We start from the raw sequence: 20202 nt of genomic DNA on the forward strand, positions 1-20202 counted from the left end.
GAGGAGTGAGAGGAGTGAGATATACTATAGATTTAACAATATTTACTTTCGATTCGTATAAAATATTTTTCAGAGAAATAAAAAGAGAGAGCAGTCGAATAATGCGGCCATTATCGGCGTGAAAAAAAGGTCGCATTTTCTAAGGATCATTTATAGTTTAATTTGATATATGTACGAATTGAGAGCAATTTACTTTTCACAAACTCGAAATGACATCTAATATTGCATCAAATGACAATTGGAAATTAAAGCGTATTCTGGGAACTGGAGGCTTTGGAATTGTTGAACTTTGGGCACACGCTCAGACTGGCGAAAAACTCGGTAAATCATAATATAATTATAAATACATATTTCAAATTATTCATATATTGTTTTGCAAAAGATTCTCTAAGGAAAGAATTGATATTAATATAAAATTAATAATTATTTTTAGCAATAAAAAAATGCAAATGGAATTACTCACAATTAACTCCAGTGCAACAAAAAAGATGGACTAATGAAGTTGATATAATGAGACGTTTGAAGCATCCAAACATTGTGAAAACAGGATGTGTCCCATTCAAGCTTCCAAATGTGGAAGGAAACCTGCCAGTCCTGTGTATGGAATATTGCAAAAAAGGAGATTTAAGAAAAGTTGTATCTTAAGTTATTTGCTTTATACATTCCTTTTTTTAAATTTTATTACTAATAAAATAATTACGATATATACTTCCTCTTACAGATTTTAAATCAACCAAAAAATTGTTGTGGAATTGTTGAAATAGAAGCAATCAAGATAATGACTGAAGTTTCATCAGCTGTGGAATATTTACATTTACATAGTATAACTCATCGAGACTTAAAACCAGAGAACATAGTCTTACAAGAGGAAAATAATATGGTAAGATAATATAATTGCAATTGAATATAATTCATTTCTTTATTGAAAATTATTAACAAGTTATATGATTTTATATAAATTATATGTATTACAGCTATCATATAAATTAATAGATCTTGGATATGCTAAAGAACTTGGAGAAATAAGTACATCTGCCTCTTTAGTCGGCACACTAAATTACATTGCTCCGGAACTTCTCTGGAAAGAGAGATACAGTTCCTCTGTTGATTACTGGAGTTTAGGAATATTGTTTTATGAACTTTTAACTGGAACAAGGCCATTTTTACCAACAATGCAACATACCATAGAATGGTAAAAAGCTAGAAGTATAATGTAATGGATATAAAGCTTATAAAAAACAGTATACGTTGAATTATAAACTTAATGTAACTTTGTAGGATGAAACACGTTCAGAATAAAAGCTATGATGATATTTATGCCTATGAAATGGAAGGAAAAGTCGTTTTTGGGAAAGATATTCAAAATCCGACTTACTTATCAAAGTAAGAATATGTTGTATACACTTCTTGTAATCTAACAATTTTGAATGTGTAACATGTAGTGTTAAAATACTTCATTTTATAGAAAGTAAAAATAATGTGTCATGCATCTTTTTTGTTTGAGAGATATAATTTTATATATATATATATATATCTAATATTTTTATATTTTTTTCTACAAGTTGTTTCCGTAACAAAATGGTTCAATGGTTCAGACTAGTTTTACAATGGAATCCGCATAAGAGAGGTAGAATAACCGACGAATCCGGTACATCGCATTTGATAGTATTTACAATGTTGCAACATGCATTATCAAACAAGGTATGTATGTGTAGAAGCTTAATACATCTTATTCTTGTTTTTTTTTCTCTTTTAATCTGTATTTTTTGCATATAGATAGTATACATTTTCTGCGTGCCTTTTTACAAGATTAATACATACGAGATTGATAACGCTACTGCTATCAGAGATCTTCAGTTATTAATAGAAAAAGATACTAATATTGAAGTTAAACATCAAACACTAACAAATTACAATGGTATTATGCTTACTGAAAGTACTGCATCAGTCATCTCGCAAACTAAGGTATGTATATTTGTCATTTATATACGATGATATGCAAGATAAAACATTATTTTTAAATTTATTACAATTTTGCTTTAGGATCACATTTTCTTTCTCTTCAGAAATGGATGTTGTTTAATAGAAGATGCACCTAAACCAAATATTCCTATAGCAGTGGAAAAAATGATAATACAATCAAAAAATGAATTAAATTATGAAGTATTGAAAGATTATTACCGCAATGCAATATACTTCGCGACTAAAGAAGTGAACTTATTTCAATTATACGTTTTTGCTCTTAGTATAAATATGTAAGTTCTTTACAACATATTAATTGTCTCATTCATATATATATATTTTTATACAATTTATAAATTATAAAAATATATTATTACATATAATGTAATATATATTCCAGAGATTTATTGCATCAAAAAATCGATGTGTTTAATACAAACATGGAAATGACATTAGAAAATACAAAGGCTCTTATAAATCAAGTGCATACAATTCGTATTAAGTATATGAACTTGATGGGCGAAGACGCGATTGATAGAAGAAAAACACAGACCTATTTTAATAAAGTTGATAAATTGGTTAGTGCAGCCGATCAAATAAAGATGCAATTTATGTCTTTGAAGAAAGATAATGATAAATTGAGAAATAAAGCTCAAAGTATCGATTATATGAGGGATTTATCAGAATTGTAAGTAATGAATATTATAAAATATTTTGTCACATATTTTGATATTCTTAAATTTTTTTTTATATAGATATGATAAGATGTGTGATATATATTTGGAATTTACAAAAGAAAGTCCTTATAAGACAGCAAAGCCACTACACATGGTAAAATTAGTGTTTACATTCTTGACTACACGCGAAGCGCTACTGCATGATAAAAATATAATCGACATTATAAGGTATTAAAAATTTTATTTTATGACTGATTTTATACATGGTTAAATAAAGGTTAAAGTATTCTCTACTCTAATCTAAGCTTTTACGTTTATAACAAATGCATATGTATTTTCAATAGGCAAATAGATCAATTAAATTATGGATTATTGAAGCTGGAAAAAATATTCGATTCTGTTACCGTTATGACAAAATTATATTGGAAAGAATATCAGTTAATCGCACAATCGGATGTGTCTCCTCAGCAGTCTAACACTCAATCCTTGAATATTTCTACCACTGAATTAGATAAGGTTATCCAATCCGAAGACAATGTAATATATGATAACTTGGTCATACGTTACAGGTAAGGTTTTCTGCATAATAATATTGTTCAATTTTTAGGACAAATCTATTTTAGGTTCTAATTTTTTAGGATAGACAAATTGATGGCTGAAATGCAGAAAAAATATGACAAAATCGTTAATTTAGAACTATGATTAAAAATATAGAACGCGTACATATATTATATTTTAATGTATTTAATGGAAATCCATTCGTCTTAATATATGTGGAACATAATGCCGTACGCCCCACTTGATATTGGCATGTTTATCGGTTTTAACGAACGTGTAGACTGGCTTATTTAGCAATTGTTCCGATTTTATTATTTGATATCTATCGTTCCGACCTAGAAATATATTTATTTTAGAATTTCCAGTTATTTTCTAAAAAAAAAAGAGTATAAATTTTTTTTTTCATATAAAAAAGCTTTATATATACATATATATAAGTTTATTTACAAACATTCTATAACATATTCATTATACTGTATAGATATGTAAGAAATATAGATATTTTTATTACGAATAATATCTATCAAAAAATCAAACAAAAAATAATAGCGGCTGTGAAAAATATATATAACATATGATGAATTTTATATACAAATGTATATATTTAGTTTAATGCAGAATGTGAATATATGTTAATAATGTTTGTATGTCTCAAATAATTTCATAAACTCGCATTTTATCTCAAATCATTTTCTTCTCTTATAATAACTTACCTTCCTCAAGTGCAACAATAATCATGATGTTTAGAAAAAAGTAAAGGATAAAGTAGGCTTTAAATATCTGAAATATAGACACGTGATATTTAATAAACTCAAAGTGAATGACCTATATATATATAGGTCATATATATATATATCCAAGATATATAATGTACTTACTTGTGTTGCACGAAATATGTTCATCTCGTTTTCGTTGTTGATATATCTATCTAGTTATCGATATTCTGATAGACTGTTCTTGTAATGGACCAGCAAATGCTTAAGTTTGTGTCTTCTGTAATAAGAAATGTAACGGTTGAGCGATCTTTTTATATGTGTGTGTGTGTATATATAGCGCATGTGAATACTTTTTACTACACTTTCTCTTAATCCCGATTTTTTAAACACTGTTACTCTTGTTCGTTGTTGTTGGATTGTGAAGGAATAAAGTCTTTAATTAATTCTAACGAAAAATGCATTTTAATAGATAGATGTTTCATATGTATACAATAAGATATATTTTATTAGGAAAGTTATATACATACCAATTAAGAATTGTACGCATTCACACACAAATTGAGGAAACAACGATGTTAAAATAAATATCATGTTCTTTATTGGCTATTACTTTCTCCACACTGACAAATCTTACATACCAGACTATTTTGTCCTAGATTGTCCACATACATCAACGATTATGCAATTCTGTATAAAAGTCCATTGTACATTAAATTCGAGAATGTAAAAAAAGAGGAAAATGCGGACTTTTAATATCTATCCCAATCACATGTCTGAGAAACAGATATTATTCATTGTCACTAATGTCCTCGTCGGTCGTGAACTCGGAATGTTCATCAGCTGCATCGACATCCTCGGCGGTTTCTTCGTCCGAGATGTCCCATTGCGGATGCTCGGTCGGTACTTCTGGTGCTTCCTTTACGTCCAACTATAAGGCAATACAAATCGATACATTGTTGTATCAATTTAAAAAAAAGAACAAAATTTTGCACTGTGTATTGTTGTATTTAAATCACTTACTTTGATATCTTGAGCTTGATCAAAACCCAGATACGAATCGCTACGTAAACACACGGTAAATGTATACAGGCCTGGCCAGCGTGGTGCTGTGAATCTTAGCTGCACTTCTTCGAATTGTGCTAAGGACGTGACGTGTATAGGGGTTGTCAACAGCGTTTGACTTTTGCGATCACAGATATAAACCCACCAATACTCTTGCTTAATATCGGGAAAAAGCGGACAATGCACTTCATGCGATAGATTACTCCTTCCTTCTAGTACTCTTTCCCGCTTGGAAATTCTCTGTTGGAATCTGTTTAAAAGATAAGAGAATGTATTTATAATATTTGTATGTATTTCATAAACGAAATACATATAAAGTGTAATATATTAAAATGTAATATAATGTATTAATTGATATGTAATATAAAAAAGATAAAAACACATTTCTTCTCCTTACTTTTCCCATTCCGTATCGTCGTCGTCAAGAGATGCGTCCTTTTTGTCATGACTATCCTCGTCGTCGCTTCTATCGCTCTCAGCTTCGCTGTCACTAATGTCGGACAGCTTTTCCTTGGAAGACTCCTTCTCTATCTTATCATCCTTCTTTCTTGCATTAGGAGTATGCTGAGTATTGTTGGCTACAGTCTGAGACTGTGCCTGTGTATTTTTAGTAGGAGCGGGTTTCTTGTTGGTACCTTTTTTATGTGATTTCTTTTGACCTTTTTTCTGTTTAAGCCACGCCGGCTTTGCAGTTTTCGTCGATTGGTTTTGCTCCTCCGAAGCTTCGTCGATTACTTCACTACCAGTTTTATTATCGTCAATCATCGTTTGTTCGTTGACGGAGTCATCTCCAAAAAGATGTTTCATATCTTTCCGTGTCAATGATACTGTTACAGTTACAATAGCACCAGCAGTGTAGACTGTAGGATTCTCATCATCAATCACTGAAATGTATATAATAATAATGTGTATATAATAATATGTATACGATGTATATAATAAGTTAAAAGATAATATACAATACTATATACACACATTATTATAATCAATATAAATGTATTTAATGTAAAAGAAAGTAACAGAAAAAATGATTAAATTACCTTCAGATCGTACTTTAAAGTCTATGTACGGCATATTTCCGAGAACTTTCATAATATCTTCGTACTGACTGTTTGATAAATTTCTAAGTATCAGTCTTCGTTCTTCTCCTTTCAATTGTGCAAATTGTTGAAGACTTTTGATTTGACGCTAGAAAAAAGTCACACATTTATTTCTAAACATTATCAATGTGTGATTTTCATCGATAATGATAAAAACACTATCAATAGATAGAATTTCTTTTTCACTAATACCTTTTTTGCATGGAAGTATTTTAAATTATCCTCAGTTATGTGTGGTAATTGGAGGAGAGGGTTTTTAAATTCCCAGAATCCTTGGACAATCATTGGACATAATTTCATACAGTTTTCTATAGTAGTTATGGTTGGCACCCGTGGTACTATAATAAAAATTTATTAGTTGGTTATCTATTCTACATATATATTGTAAAATCATGTATGTTATTATTCAAAAGAAGATAACCACTCACCTCTCCTAGCATAAGCTAAAAGTATAACCTGATGAACACAGGCAACCATTTCTTGAATCAAATATGGACATTTTTTTACAATATACTGTCTGTCTTTATCTAGTGTTTCAGGATTGAGCGGTATACGTGATAAATGTGCATGCAATAAGGCTCTAGCTTTAATTGAATACAAGTGGCATAGTGGTACTTCTTTGTTTTTCTCTCCCAAATTGGGTAACTGTTTGATAAGCTGAAATATGAATATGGAAAAAAAATACATATATATGTATATATATATATATATATAAAATAAATTGTTACATAATATTTGTTATATAATAAATTGTATACTTACTTAAGGAGAAAAAAAAAGAAGATATAAAATTAAATTAAATTTACCGAAGGAACTTCTTCAATGTCAGTATGTCTCTCAATTATTTCTGCATTGCGTTTCTTGAAAAATTCAAAGGAAGCAGCAAGTATCATGATGACTCTCTTCAACGACATAGATGGAGTTTTCACAAAGAAAAAGTAATACATCTCAGTTGTTGTCAGGAGAACCTAGAAATATAAATATATATAATAACTAGTACACAATTTGTCACTATATAGATTTACTTTGGCATATAAAAATGCCAATTACTTGATCACCAGTGTAGCGAATGCTCTTGTACCACCACATTCCTACAACTGTTGGTAAAGCAACCATGAACACTAATGCGTACAGTCCTAAGACCCACACTGAATTCTCTTTTTCGACAATCCAAGAAGGCAAAGCTATACCAAAACTCATTGCCCCTGGACCATCTGGATTTCCATATTTTTCCCAATTTTTTCGTGCTTCATCATCCGTTAAAGCTTGGTAAGCTATTTTTGTTAACAAAAAAAAGAACAATTTAGTTAACTTATATCCATATTTAGAATATTAATAGTGACAACTTATTAGTGTATACTAGTGTAATAATTTTCAAAAATTAAATGCAATGTTAAATTTTTAGTTGTTATAAGATTAATTTCAAGTGCAGGTATTTTTTTCTAACACAATCTGTATCATAGATCATTCTACATATTATTATTGTATTATTTGTATGCAATAAATGTGATATAAAATATGTTTAACATATATATTATGTTGTATCTTTTCAATTCTGTGCATACAATCTCTCTACAAATCTCGTTGCTTTTTACCTTTAGTTAACTTCATAAAAGCCTTTTCATTTCCAGTTTCTTTATCAGGATGAAGAATTAATGATAGCTTGCGATAAGCTTTCCTAATTTCACTTTGTGAAGAACCCTATAATTGAAAGCTTAACATTAATTTTTATTATGTGCAACACACCATTATGCATATAAATTTTATTCTATACTCACAGCTGGTACATTTAGTATTTCATATGGATCAAAGTTGGCCATTTCATAATCAAACTGGGACACTTTATATGCCAAGAATATCAAGATGGCCCATCCCAGAATTATTAGAAATTTCCTAATAATAATATAATTTTATTAGCACAAAAAGATAAGAAAAACATATAATTTTTATACATAATTGTGTAAATCACAGATCTGCATATTATTTTTCATGTACAATATAAGAACTTACGTAAACAAAGCCTTAGTTTCCTTCCAAGGTTTATTTGCCTGAAGGATAACTTTTTTCTTTTTGCATCCATCGCACTGACATTCTTTGGTTATCTGATCAGGATCTGAGTAAAATTAGAAAAATTATTAACACAACAATAAAAGAACACTCCTATCTTGACATACTTTCGTGATATTTTTATGATTCAAAATTATTCATCAATTTATGTTATATTTAAACAATGCTAATCACAAACAAGGCATATTCTTTATCTATTTATTTGAATAATATATTATGAAGATATTTTTAACTGTAGGAATATGTAAGTTCACATAGTAACATTACAATAAAATATTAAAGAATATACAAAATTAAATACATAATACATTTTTCTATATATGTTTACATACCAATAATCTATTACATATTTATTCAAGTATTTAAATTTTGTTCTCAATTTTAATTATCAATATTGTGAAAAATTACTATCGTAGAACTTATTAATAAGAAATAAATTTTAATCTTGAAATTAATACATCTTTAAAATATTTAAGCGAAAACAAATAAGTCTCTCCAATCACTTTTAAACTTTTGCATCCTTAAAAGACAAATTAAAACTGTACAAACAAATAAATTGTCAAAATCTGTGACTACGATTTTCATATAAATTTTATGTAATACAGGATAGTGTCTTATAAATATAAATCTCTAAACTATATAATTACTTGTAATGTTACTAGATTAATCAATTAATATAGATATTAATATTATACGTATAAAACTCGACGAGTAATCGAATCAAATATTTTCCTTTTCTTAGATTAGGCGAATGTAACATTGCCCTGATGGAGTGAGATGAGGTGAAGGAATGTAGAAACGAACGAAGAAAATGACGCCCCGTGCGACGAGCATGTGGAATGGCATCGTGTTGATCGTAAATTAACTTCATCTGAAAATTAGGATCTCATACGTGATCTCTAACCTTGCTTCGGGCAACGTGGCCAGAGATAGTAGGTCCCGGGTACCAGCAGTAACGCCAAAAACGAGAGCAGAAAATAAAAGAATGTCCCTCCGCTCTCGTCATACTGAAACTTCTGTCCGCTCATCGTTCATTAAGTACTCCGGCGTTATTTTAAGTGATAGACCATTTAAGTACATTCATTCGTAACATTATCCGGGCTCGCGCTGCAAATGTACACGGACGACATGCAAATCAACAGTTAGCGGGGGAATTGCCTTGTCAAGACTGCCAACTCAGCACCTCTCGAGTACCCTCGGCACACATATACACACACACACACACACACATACTATCGACTTTGACGACTGACGGACTGACGTTGAAGTTGGTAATCGGTTGATGACGTCGACCCCGTCGTCGGAGTCACGGCTGTTAAATAGGCTTACATGTGCAAGGGACCATCGCCCGGATATGGTTGCAGATACAACGAAAAAAAAGAGCATTTAGAGCCTATAGGGAAATGGCCCTTTTGTGGCGAATGATAAGATGTAGGATTAAATTTATTTGTTTCGATATAAGTACATTTTGATTTGTCTCATTATTCTGTACATAAAAGTATTACGGTAAGATTATTGAAAACTGAATATTTTACGAAATATTTTATTTTTTATATCAAAATATGTCAGACTAAGATATAAAAATAACTCAAAAAGAACTTAATGAAAAAATACTTTATCATAGTGTTTTGCAAAGGTCTCGAGATAAGCTACAAGAAATATGTAATGAAAAATAGGGGGTTCCATTTAAGAAATTAAAAGTGTCTTTGACTTGACCTTAACGATGCCATCCAAGGTCAAACCAATGACACCATCTTATGTTCCCCTTAAAACCATACAATTTTTGTTGAAAACATTTTTCTCTAAAATGCTTAGTTTCTGAAAGAAAAGGGGTGTACGGGTGGTCTAGAACACCCTGTATAATAATATATTTATGGTAAATATAAAAAATAAATTTATAGTAATATTTTGTAAATATTTCTTAATATTTTTATAAATATCTTTATGATATATTTATAATAAATCTTTATGATCTGTTAAATCTAAGATCACAAAAATATTTATAAAATATTCAAATAATTATATAAATATTTTGTACATATTTTATAAATATTATTGTGTGCTGTCTTGGATATGTATTAAAATTTTCTTTTGTGTTCTTTTTTATTTAAAATAACAAATAATAAATGATAAAAGAAATGCATTTTATATTTGGAGGGAAAGAAGCAAAGCGCGGGAGAAAAAAACGAAAAAATAACAGCGCAAGCAATAGAATGAAGTGTTGCCATTTTAAATAACGGTTTCTTTAATATACGGTTTTTTAACATCAGGAATAAGCGTGTCGTGCACGCAAAACAAGTCAAACATAGGAAATAACGAGATTCACGTAACGTGTAGCGTAAAATTTGTCCAATCTAGGACAGGAAAAGATAGATCAAAAATATCTCGATACATATATTACATAAATATACATACGATTGTTTCATAAAAATTTAGCACAAAATATATATATAATATACATTTTGTTACACAAAAATTACACGCATAGTTTGATATCTATACAACTCAGTTAAAAAAAAAACAATGCATTCTTAAACTTAGATTTTCATGACTTTTATAACTAATATTATCCAATGACAATATTTTTAAAAATATTTTTCAACAATATTTTTAAAAACATTAAAATATAATGGGTTAAGATCTCTTTTAATCATTACAAAAATGTTTATATATTAACATTTGGAAAAAATAACGAATATATTTCTTGTAAAATAAATAATAAAATAAATATTATTGTTACAAATCAATTGTACAATGTACAATTGATTTTAAAAATATGAACAATAAATATTAAAAATAACATTTAAAACATTATTAATATGTTATAAAATGTATTAATAACATTTAATAATATATTTAAAAAATATTGTCTGCTTATTGGATACGTAAAAAATGAGATTAGCATACATAAAAAAATAACTTAAAGATAGTATTGTGTTGTGTGCGTGCGCGCGTGCGTGCGTGTGCGTGTGTGTAAAAGTCGTATTTTTCTTATCTATATATACCTGTACTTGTCACATATTTTTCAACAATCTCTCTTTTTCTTTGTTCGAACTTTCAATGTTTCAAAATATAAGTAATTTATAAGTAAATTATCGTAAATTTCAGAGTTAGATATACAGAATATTCCAGAAGGAATGGTCAAAATATTCTAGGACATAATATACACATCATTTTAATCAAAAAAGTTTTTATATATAGATGTGTATAAAAACATTTTCTTTTTTTTTAAATAACACGCAAAACCTTTCATATATGCGAGCTGCAAAATATATTGGAATCGGTGATGAGATAATTTAAGTAATTGTTTCATATAATTTGATTCTACTAATAAGTTAATAAATGTATTAGTTTTTTAAAATTAAACACACTGTATCTTTATAACCATCCCCATATAGCACAGAACATTGCAGCAACATTGCAACATTGTAGCAATATTGCGGCAATATTGTAACATTGTAGCAATATTGCAATGTTGCTGCAATGTTCTGTGCTGTATGGGCAGAATAGGACACATATATTTATATAAACTTTTTTGATTAAAATAAAATACGTCCAGAGAACATTCCTCCTGAAACACCCTGTATATAACCCTGCAACATTGTAACAATATTGCGACAATATTGCAATGTTTTGTGCTGTATGGGCAGAATAGGACACATATATTTATATAAACTTTTTTGATTAAAATAAAATACGTCCCGAGAGCATTCCTCTTGAAACGCCCTATATATAATCCTGCAACATTGTAACAATATTGCAATGTTGCTGCAATGTTCTGTGCTGTATGGGCAGAATAGGACACATATATTTATATAAACTTTTTTGATTAAAATAAAATACGTCCCGAGAGCATTCCTCCTGAAACACCCTGTATATAACTCTGCAACATTGCAACAATATTGCGACAATATTGCAATGTTGCTGCAATGTTCTATGCTGTATGGGCAGAATAGGACACATATATTTATATAAACTTTTTTGATTAAAATAAAATACGTCCCGAGAACATTCCTCTTGAAACACCCTGTATATAATCCTGCAACATTGTAACAATATTGCAATGTTGCTGCAATGTTCTGTGCTGTATGGGCAGAATAGGACACATATATTTATATAAACTTTTTTGATTAAAATAAAATACGTCCCGAGAGCATTCCTCCTGAAACACCCTGTATATAACCCTGCAACATATTGTTCGGCGAAGAAAATTACCCGCGAAAGAGATCGAGGAGAAAAAAATAATCTTTCGCGAATAATTGCCTTTTATATCTCCGTTCGAAGAATCATCATGATGAATCATTTCATTATTTGGAATCGCGTCATTCTCGGACCATTTTGTTATCACATTGATCTCGTGCAGCTGTATAGTACACAGCAGCGGCAACAACAACACAACCAAGCCTTCCTTATCGAGCGTTCAATGTCGCGCTCCAATAATATTTCTCGCGTATAATAACGACGTGACGTAAATATTAATATATCGCATTGTTGCATCGCGCCAATCTCTTAAATGAGGCCGCGGAGTACAGTGCCGGTAATTAGTAAATCTCGATTCGCGCTACATCGCGATCGATGGCTCCTTTGTGCGTGTTAACATAAATACTGCCAACGTATGATTTACCTTGATAAGAATAATAATCGTGGTGGCATGGTGGCATGCACGTTAAACGCACGAAAATGTTCTGATAAGATATCACCGACGATTCCGGCGCACAGTTTTTTTTCAGGTGGGCTATTTAATCTTCGCAGTACGAGGGGTTAAGTATATACTGCCTCATAGCTTCCTAAATCGAATCGGCATCGGTTTTTGACAGCGTTTGACCATGTGACATTCCTCTCATTATATTTACTACAAATTTCGATAAAGTTCTAACAAAATGTACTGTACTATGTAATTGGCAAAGCGATTGCCCCATATCACAAGGTCGCCTATTTATCATAATAAGGTAGCCAGTTTACGATAATGTAAATGTGTATGTAAAACTGTTTCTTTACGCAGGATAAATACGTTTCAATAACATGGACATGACAGGGAGAAACGTCATCGAATGGAAATGCATCGATGTACAGATATGGCTCGTGAAAAATGGTTATGAAGAATATGCAAATTTATTTTACTCTCATGAAATTGATGGAAAAGTGCTATTGACTTTAAAAGAGGAAGACTTAAGATCAAATATTATGAACATAAAGAAGATGGGTGCTATAAAAAAATTATATCTCTCTATAAAGCAATTACAGAGGGATAATGTTGCTGTTCTATTTGATTTGGGATATATGGATCTGTCTCCTTCGCCAAATTTTTATACTCAACACAATAAACATGAGGTAAATAGAAATCTCTTTGAATTGATTCTTCTCGACGGAAGGATAGATGAAACAATATATTTGAAATAATCTTACTTTAGATGCCCAGTACTGGTACAAATAATGAAGTGTCCATAGAGCATGAGTTTTATTCAGCTTCTGTATCGGAGGACGGACATGCTTCTCATTTACCACCTGAAATTTGGAAAACATTTATTAGTTTGGGATATTTGTTTATCGTAACATGGATTACTGCCTTTGTAATGGTTATTGTCCACGACAGAGTGCCTGATATGAAAAAATATCCTCCATTGCCAGACATATTTTTAGACAATGTACCTCATATCCCCTGGGCATTTGATATGTGTGAAGTTACTGGAACACTGCTTTTTGCAATATGGCTCGTTGTGCTTATATTTCACAAGTATAGGTAAAGAAAATTATAAATCTATTTAAAAATATACAAAAATGTAATATATTAATGTGTGAATAATTTATTAAATGAGCAATAGATTCATTTTACTACGGCGGTTTTTTGCACTGTCGGGCACAGTCTTCCTGCTGAGATGCGTAACAATGCTCATTACTTCGTTATCGGTGCCGGGTGCGCATCTACAATGCCAACCACGCAAAGTTCCAGATGAAGATTGGTCAAGGTGAGAGCAAAAAGGAGAGAAAGAGATATAAAACATATTATAATATATAACATACACACACACACACACACACATTCTTTCTCTAAATACAAATAATATATATTTATGTCTTATTTTCTTTAGTGCTGCATATGTCGAGTTGTATAATAAAATAGCAATGGCTTATGTTATTTGGCGAGGTGCTGGTATGTCTATTCAAGGTGTCAGAACTTGTGGAGATTATATGTTTAGTGGACATACAGTAGCATTAACTATGCTTAATTTTTTCATCACAGAATGTAAGTAATAATATTTATCATTCTACTTTTTTCTATTTATGTCTCTTTATCATTCTACTTTTTCATTAAAAAAGCTCTAATTTATAATTATTTATATATTCTGACAAGTTTTATTTTCTTCATTACAGATACCCCGAGACACTTGTATTTTCTGCATATTTTCACATGGATGCTCAATATGTTTGGTATTTTCTTTATCTTGGCGGCCCATGAACATTACTCTATTGACGTTTTCGTAGCATTTTATATAACTTCCCGATTGTTCCTTTATTATCATACTCTGGCGAATAATCAAGCATTGATGCAGCGTGACTCGAATAGAACCAGAATCTGGTTTCCGTTATTTAGTTTTTTTGAAGCGTCCGTTGATGGTATTGTTCCTAATGAATACGAATCACCGTCCTTGATAATTTACAATTTGGTGGGCACAGGAAGGAACATTTGGCGATGCATACAGTCTTGGATTTATCTCCGAAAAACGCAATGCAACATAAACGGCAACTTAAGCAGCACAAAGAAAGAACGCTAATGTCGAATCAGTTCTTTTTTCTCTCTTTTGTTATTTCTATATGTATTGTATTTTTGAGATAAATATGCAATGCGGAAGACCCTTCACTAATTTCTCTTGCTCGATTGTGATTATATATATAAAAAAAAACATGATAGATATATGAAAAATAGATATATGAATTCAAAAAAAGTAATTCTATGCTATATATTTATCTTTTAATAATATTGACTATTTATTTGACAAATTCGGTTATACGCTAAAGTAATATTGAGCGAGATGTAATATTGATTCTAAATATTTATTTTTGCGATATGGTTATATACATTACGATACCGAAAGAGATTAAAATAATATTTAATATAGTTAATTATATATAATGTGGTTAAAACTTCTATTATCATAGAAGTTATGCATATAGTAATTTATTTATTAAGAAGAGAGCCTCCAAAGACAGATCATAGTGTATAAAATATTATGCTAAGGTTCAACATGTGTTTTCCAAGCATGTTGTATCTCTATAAGACTTTCTTATTTTTTTATAATTGTATATATATACCATTGTCCATATAACATTGCTCATATGTGAGTACTTTTGTTTCCTTTTTTTATAATACAGAAAGAAAGTTGTATCAAGGAAAGATTGCACATTGTGATAAACTTACAAAGACCCCACATTTTATCAAGAATGTTTAATGAATTTTCATAGCAAGACCAAGTTAATAATAACAGTAGTTTAAAACTCCTACATTAGATATACCTTTAAAAATAATTTTTTTTCTATTGTACAACATTTATATGAGAAAGTGTATGTTATATTATGCATTCCTGATACCTGATAAAATTGATAACTTAAGACACATTAGAAGATAGATGTGGTGGTATTACTAAGCAGAGGCTGAAAATATAATAACATAACTCTTCTAATGTAAAAATATATCTGTACAGTACTTTAATTATACAAATAGTTTCTATGTAATTGTATATAGAAACTATTACAAAATATATTAGCTTTTTAATATTTCATCCATATCTATTTTTTACTTATGTTGTAACGATATCATTACTAACTGCCTCGCGGGTCGATCCACCACCCACCACGCGCATTACGCTTGGCGCCTATAGCGCAGTGATGTAATTTTTGCGTTTTGCGCCCGCCACCAGCGGGTGTGAGGGGATACGTACACAACCGTGAACCGTGTACATATACGTATTCCCTCTATATACACTGGCAGCCGGTACAAAACGCAAAACTTGCATCCTTTGACTAAATAAGTATGGACCGCTAATAGCTAACTTCACGCCTGTTTCAAGATCTACAAGGACACCAGTACCCAAGAACTAAATAATGTACAGTTTGTGCCATAGGCTAGCTGTCAGTCGGTTGTGGTCGTATGATATAACGCTGTTACAATTCGCAGTTACAATTTCCTAGCCAAGCATATAAAATTATATGTACAGCAGAGAAAATTTTCAATATCGATAGAATAAACAATACTTTACATAAACAACATATTTTGACTCATTTAATTGTACAAAATAATGAGAAATCTTGATATAGTATTTTTCTTCAATTTGAAGAACATACGAAAACATGCGAAATTATGGCGAATCATATTTATTTTTTAATTAAATTAATCATTAAAATATTTCTAAAAATTAAACTTTATTATTATAGTAAAACATTTAATTTAGATTTACATACATCGTTTGAAAGAAAAACATTCACAAAAACTATTAATTTTAAAGATCAATAAAATATATAAATACAAAAATAAAAATATATATATATCAAGTTCATATCAGTCAAATCATTTTGTTTCTTTACATACACATATTTGCTTCAAAGATTTTTTATTTTTTTATTTTTGCTTATTTGAATTTAACGCTAATTTTATGAATATGTTCATATTTATAACCTATATAAAAATATGAAGACAAACATAAACATATGATACAACACGTTTATGGACATATTAATGACTATTTGAATTACGCGCGGTTTTTTTTGAGATGTTGGAACATGTTGGCTCGCAGTCTTGCTATAATTGGGTGCGTTCAGAAAACACAACTGTTGAGCATCGTCTTGTCAACACTCGACGTTGATTTGTTAGTCCTAGAAGTAAGAACCAATCACGTTCGAGTACTACTCAACAGTTGTGTCTTTGAACGCACCCATTTATGCAAGCCGCTAACAGTCCATATTTATATAGGGTGCGTTCCATATGAACGCTCACGCGCTATGAGCGCTCACGCTTATAAGCGCTATTTTCACTCGTTCCATTTGCTGCTTAAATGCTTACAATTGCAAACTCGAGATAACTATATATAAAAAATGGATTTTATTATCATAATAATTTAAGCATGTGTTTAAAATACAATATTGATGTTGGTAAGATTTAAATTAGCAAAAAGAAGAGCGCCAACGGTACATGGTGTTCCCAAGCGGTCACCCATCTAAGTACTGACCATGCCCAACGTTGCTTAACTTCAGTGATCGGACGAGAACTGGTGCTTTACAACGTGGTATGACTGTTGGCGATAGTAAGATTTCCAATTGATGCAGATATAGTTAATTTAAAAGTTTCGAGACAACTATATATAAAAAATAGATTTTATCATGACAAAAATTTAAGCATGTGTTTAAAATACAATATTGATGTTGGTAAGATTTAAATTAGCAAAAAGAAGAGTGCCAACGGTACATGATGTTCCCAAGCGGTCACCCATCTAAGTACTGACCATGCCCAACGTTGCTTAACTTCAGTGGTCGGACGAGAACTGGTGTTTTACAACGTGGTATGACTGTTGGCGATAGTAAGATTTCCAATTGGTGCAGATATATTGTAATTAATATAAATGTTTCGAGACAACTATAAATAAAAAATAGATTTCATCATCATAATAATTTAAGCATGTGTATAAAAAACAATATTGATGTTGGTAAGATTTAAATTAGTAAAAAGAAGAATGCCAACGGTACATGGTGTTCCCAAGCGGTCACCCATCTAAGTACTGACCATGCCCAACGTTGCTTAACTTCAGTGATCGGATGAGAACTGGTGCTTTACAACGTGGTATGACTGTTGGCGATAGTAAGATTTCCAATTGATGCAGATATAATTAATTTAAATGTTTCGAGACAACTATATATAAAAAATAGATTTTATCATCACAAAAATTTAAGCATGTGTTTAAAATACAATATTGATGTTGGTAAGATTTAAATTAGCAAAAAGAAAAGTGCCAACGGTACATGGTGTTCCCAAGCGGTCACCCATCTAAGTACTGACCATGCCCAACGTTGCTTAACTTCAGTGATCGGACGAGAACTTTTTTTTTTTTTTTTTTTTAACTATATATATATTTATTTCATACTTTACAATGCGATTAGGAATTATCACATATTTACTTAACTCTATAGTTCCTGCCTAATTCAGGCTTAACCTATCTCATCAAGTACATATAACTTATAGTAACTATAAATTTTTAACATTTCCGGTATTATTTTGTCTTGTCCTTGCATACTATCTTACTCTGTGTTACATATCGTAGGAAAAATATAAAATAACAAAAAACCTACATATCAAGGAAATGAAAGGAATAATTAAGATTACTTAATTAATTAATTAATTAATTAATTAATTAATTAAACATAACAATAGGATAAAATAACAGAAATATCTCTTAATATCTATAATGCCTTATAAAAGATATTTAGTTTTTGATAAGGAACTTCATATTTAAAGTGTTTTGGCATATTGCTAACTCTTAATTGCGTTATATCTTTTGTTAGATTATTATGTTCTAACTGTGTATTATAAAATCTTTCCGCTATATTATAAATATATTCCTTAATGTATGGTGCTTTACAACGTGGTATGACTGTTGGCGATAGTAAGATTTCCAATTGATGCAGATATAGTTAATTTAAAAGTTTCGAGACAACTATATATAAAAAATAGATTTTATCATGACAAAAATTTAAGCATGTGTTTAAAATACAATATTGATGTTGGTAAGATTTAAATTAGCAAAAAGAAGAGTGCCAACGGTACATGGTGTTCCCAAGCGGTCACCCATCTAAGTACTGACCATGCCCAACGTTGCTTAACTTCAGTGATCGGACGAGAACTGGTGCTTTACAACGTGGTATGACTGTTGGCGATAGTAAGATTTCCAATTGATGCAGATATAGTTAATTTAAAAGTTTCGAGACAACTATATATAAAAAATAGATTTTATCATGACAAAAATTTAAGCATGTGTTTAAAATACAATATTGATGTTGGTACGATTTAAATTAGCAAAAAGAAGAGTGCCAACGGTACATGATGTTCCCAAGCGGTCACCCATCTAAGTACTGACCATGCCCAACGTTGCTTAACTTCAGTGGTCGGACGAGAACTGGTGTTTTACAACGTGGTATGACTGTTGGCGATAGTAAGATTTCCAATTGGTGCAGATATATTGTAATTAATATAAATGTTTCGAGACAACTATAAATAAAAAATAGATTTCATCATCATAATAATTTAAGCATGTGTATAAAAAACAATATTGATGTTGGTAAGATTTAAATTAGTAAAAAGAAGAATGCCAACGGTACATGGTGTTCCCAAGCGGTCACCCATCTAAGTACTGACCATGCCCAACGTTGCTTAACTTCAGTGATCGGATGAGAACTGGTGCTTTACAACGTGGTATGACTGTTGGCGATAGTAAGATTTCCAATTGATGCAGATATAATTAATTTAAATGTTTCGAGACAACTATAAATAAAAAATAGATTTCATCATCATAATAATTTAAGCATGTGTATAAAAAACAATATTGATGTTGGTAAGATTTAAATTAGCAAAAAGAAGAGTGCCAACGGTACATGGTGTTCCCAAGCGGTCACCCATCTAAGTACTGACTATGCCCAACGTTGCTTAACTTCAGTGATCGGACGAGAACTTTTTTTTTTTTTTAACTATATATATATTTATTTCATACTTTACAAATTAATTTATATTAAATGTTTTTCTTAGAAAATAACATTACAAATATACTTTTTTCTCACTTAAGGAACGCCGTAGGTTTCACTACGTGCAAACTGATCGCCAATATAGGACGCGTTCATTTAATGACCGCAACGCTCGCGAGCATTATCTGTCTTTATTTAACTTTCGGTGAACAACAAAGATGAAATGATACGTGAGCGTTGCGGTCGTTAAGTGGAACGGGCCCGTAGCGGTTAGCTAATCAGCAAACGGAACGCCATTATCGCTTCTCTGATTATATAGGACTCTAATCATAAGTATAA

The 20202-nt window shown here is 30.5% G+C and overlaps 3 protein-coding genes and 6 non-coding genes across 12 annotated transcripts; 2 read left to right on the top strand and 7 right to left on the bottom strand.

Annotated features, from left to right (window-relative positions):
• Ikkbeta (I-kappaB kinase beta) lies at nt 1–5219 on the top strand. The gene is made up of 12 exons (XM_070294096.1): nt 1–321; nt 434–633; nt 722–880; nt 975–1192; nt 1279–1383; nt 1563–1701; nt 1777–1965; nt 2044–2255; nt 2363–2650; nt 2718–2867; nt 2984–3208; nt 3278–5219. The coding sequence occupies exons 1-12, from the start codon at nt 210–212 to the stop codon at nt 3339–3341; spliced, it is 2061 nt and encodes a 686-aa protein (XP_070150197.1). The 5' UTR covers nt 1–209; the 3' UTR covers nt 3342–5219.
• Nucleotides 2914–9554, bottom strand: Sec63 (translocation protein Sec63). 2 transcript variants are annotated; one of them, XR_011446764.1, is made up of 15 exons: nt 9047–9554; nt 8086–8188; nt 7854–7968; nt 7671–7776; nt 7126–7349; nt 6882–7043; nt 6504–6732; nt 6268–6413; nt 6016–6163; nt 5373–5859; nt 4934–5225; nt 4552–4841; nt 4076–4190; nt 3911–3977; nt 2914–3532 (listed from the first exon to the last, which is right to left on the bottom strand). XR_011446764.1 is itself a non-coding variant. In XM_070294095.1 (12 exons), exons 1-12 carry the CDS (start codon nt 9168–9170, stop codon nt 4701–4703), a joined length of 2277 nt encoding a protein of 758 aa, XP_070150196.1. In that variant the 5' UTR covers nt 9171–9554; the 3' UTR covers nt 4482–4700. The 2 variants fall into 2 exon arrangements, 1 of the variants encoding a protein (XP_070150196.1); XM_070294095.1 differs by lacking the exons at nt 2914–3532; nt 3911–3977; nt 4076–4190 and having other exon boundaries at nt 4482–4841.
• Nucleotides 9555–12782: 3228 nt separating this feature from the next.
• Smsr (Sphingomyelin synthase related) lies at nt 12783–16393 on the top strand. Of its 3 annotated transcripts, none has more exons than XM_070294489.1 (6): nt 12783–12872; nt 13145–13473; nt 13554–13882; nt 13965–14108; nt 14232–14386; nt 14515–16393. In XM_070294489.1, the coding sequence occupies exons 2-6, from the start codon at nt 13165–13167 to the stop codon at nt 14913–14915; spliced, it is 1338 nt and encodes a 445-aa protein (XP_070150590.1). In that variant the 5' UTR covers nt 12783–12872; nt 13145–13164; the 3' UTR covers nt 14916–16393. The 3 variants fall into 3 exon arrangements, with proteins under 3 accessions (XP_070150590.1, XP_070150591.1, XP_070150592.1); XM_070294490.1 differs by having other exon boundaries at nt 12813–12902; XM_070294491.1 differs by lacking the exon at nt 12783–12872 and adding an exon at nt 12909–13069.
• A 921-nt stretch (nt 16394–17314) lies between these two features.
• Nucleotides 17315–17434, bottom strand: LOC138932927 (5S ribosomal RNA). The gene has a single exon (XR_011446882.1). It is a non-coding gene; the product is annotated as a 5S ribosomal RNA (ribosomal RNA).
• Nucleotides 17435–17587: 153 nt separating this feature from the next.
• Nucleotides 17588–17707, bottom strand: LOC138932928 (5S ribosomal RNA). The gene has a single exon (XR_011446883.1). It is a non-coding gene; the product is annotated as a 5S ribosomal RNA (ribosomal RNA).
• A 158-nt stretch (nt 17708–17865) lies between these two features.
• LOC138932922 (5S ribosomal RNA) lies at nt 17866–17985 on the bottom strand. The gene has a single exon (XR_011446877.1). It is a non-coding gene; the product is annotated as a 5S ribosomal RNA (ribosomal RNA).
• A 955-nt stretch (nt 17986–18940) lies between these two features.
• Nucleotides 18941–19060, bottom strand: LOC138932926 (5S ribosomal RNA). The gene has a single exon (XR_011446881.1). It is a non-coding gene; the product is annotated as a 5S ribosomal RNA (ribosomal RNA).
• A 153-nt stretch (nt 19061–19213) lies between these two features.
• Nucleotides 19214–19333, bottom strand: LOC138932923 (5S ribosomal RNA). Its single transcript, XR_011446878.1, has one exon. It is a non-coding gene; the product is annotated as a 5S ribosomal RNA (ribosomal RNA).
• A 158-nt stretch (nt 19334–19491) lies between these two features.
• On the bottom strand, nt 19492–19611 carry LOC138932925 (5S ribosomal RNA). Its single transcript, XR_011446880.1, has one exon. It is a non-coding gene; the product is annotated as a 5S ribosomal RNA (ribosomal RNA).
• Between the last annotated feature and the right edge of the window lie 591 nt (nt 19612–20202).

The sequence above is a fragment of the Polyergus mexicanus genome, unplaced genomic scaffold, assembly GCF_030449975.1.
Source record: "Polyergus mexicanus isolate NDT 795.1 unplaced genomic scaffold, iyPolMexi1.0 SCAF_4, whole genome shotgun sequence".
NCBI classification, from domain to species: domain Eukaryota; kingdom Metazoa; phylum Arthropoda; class Insecta; order Hymenoptera; family Formicidae; genus Polyergus; species Polyergus mexicanus.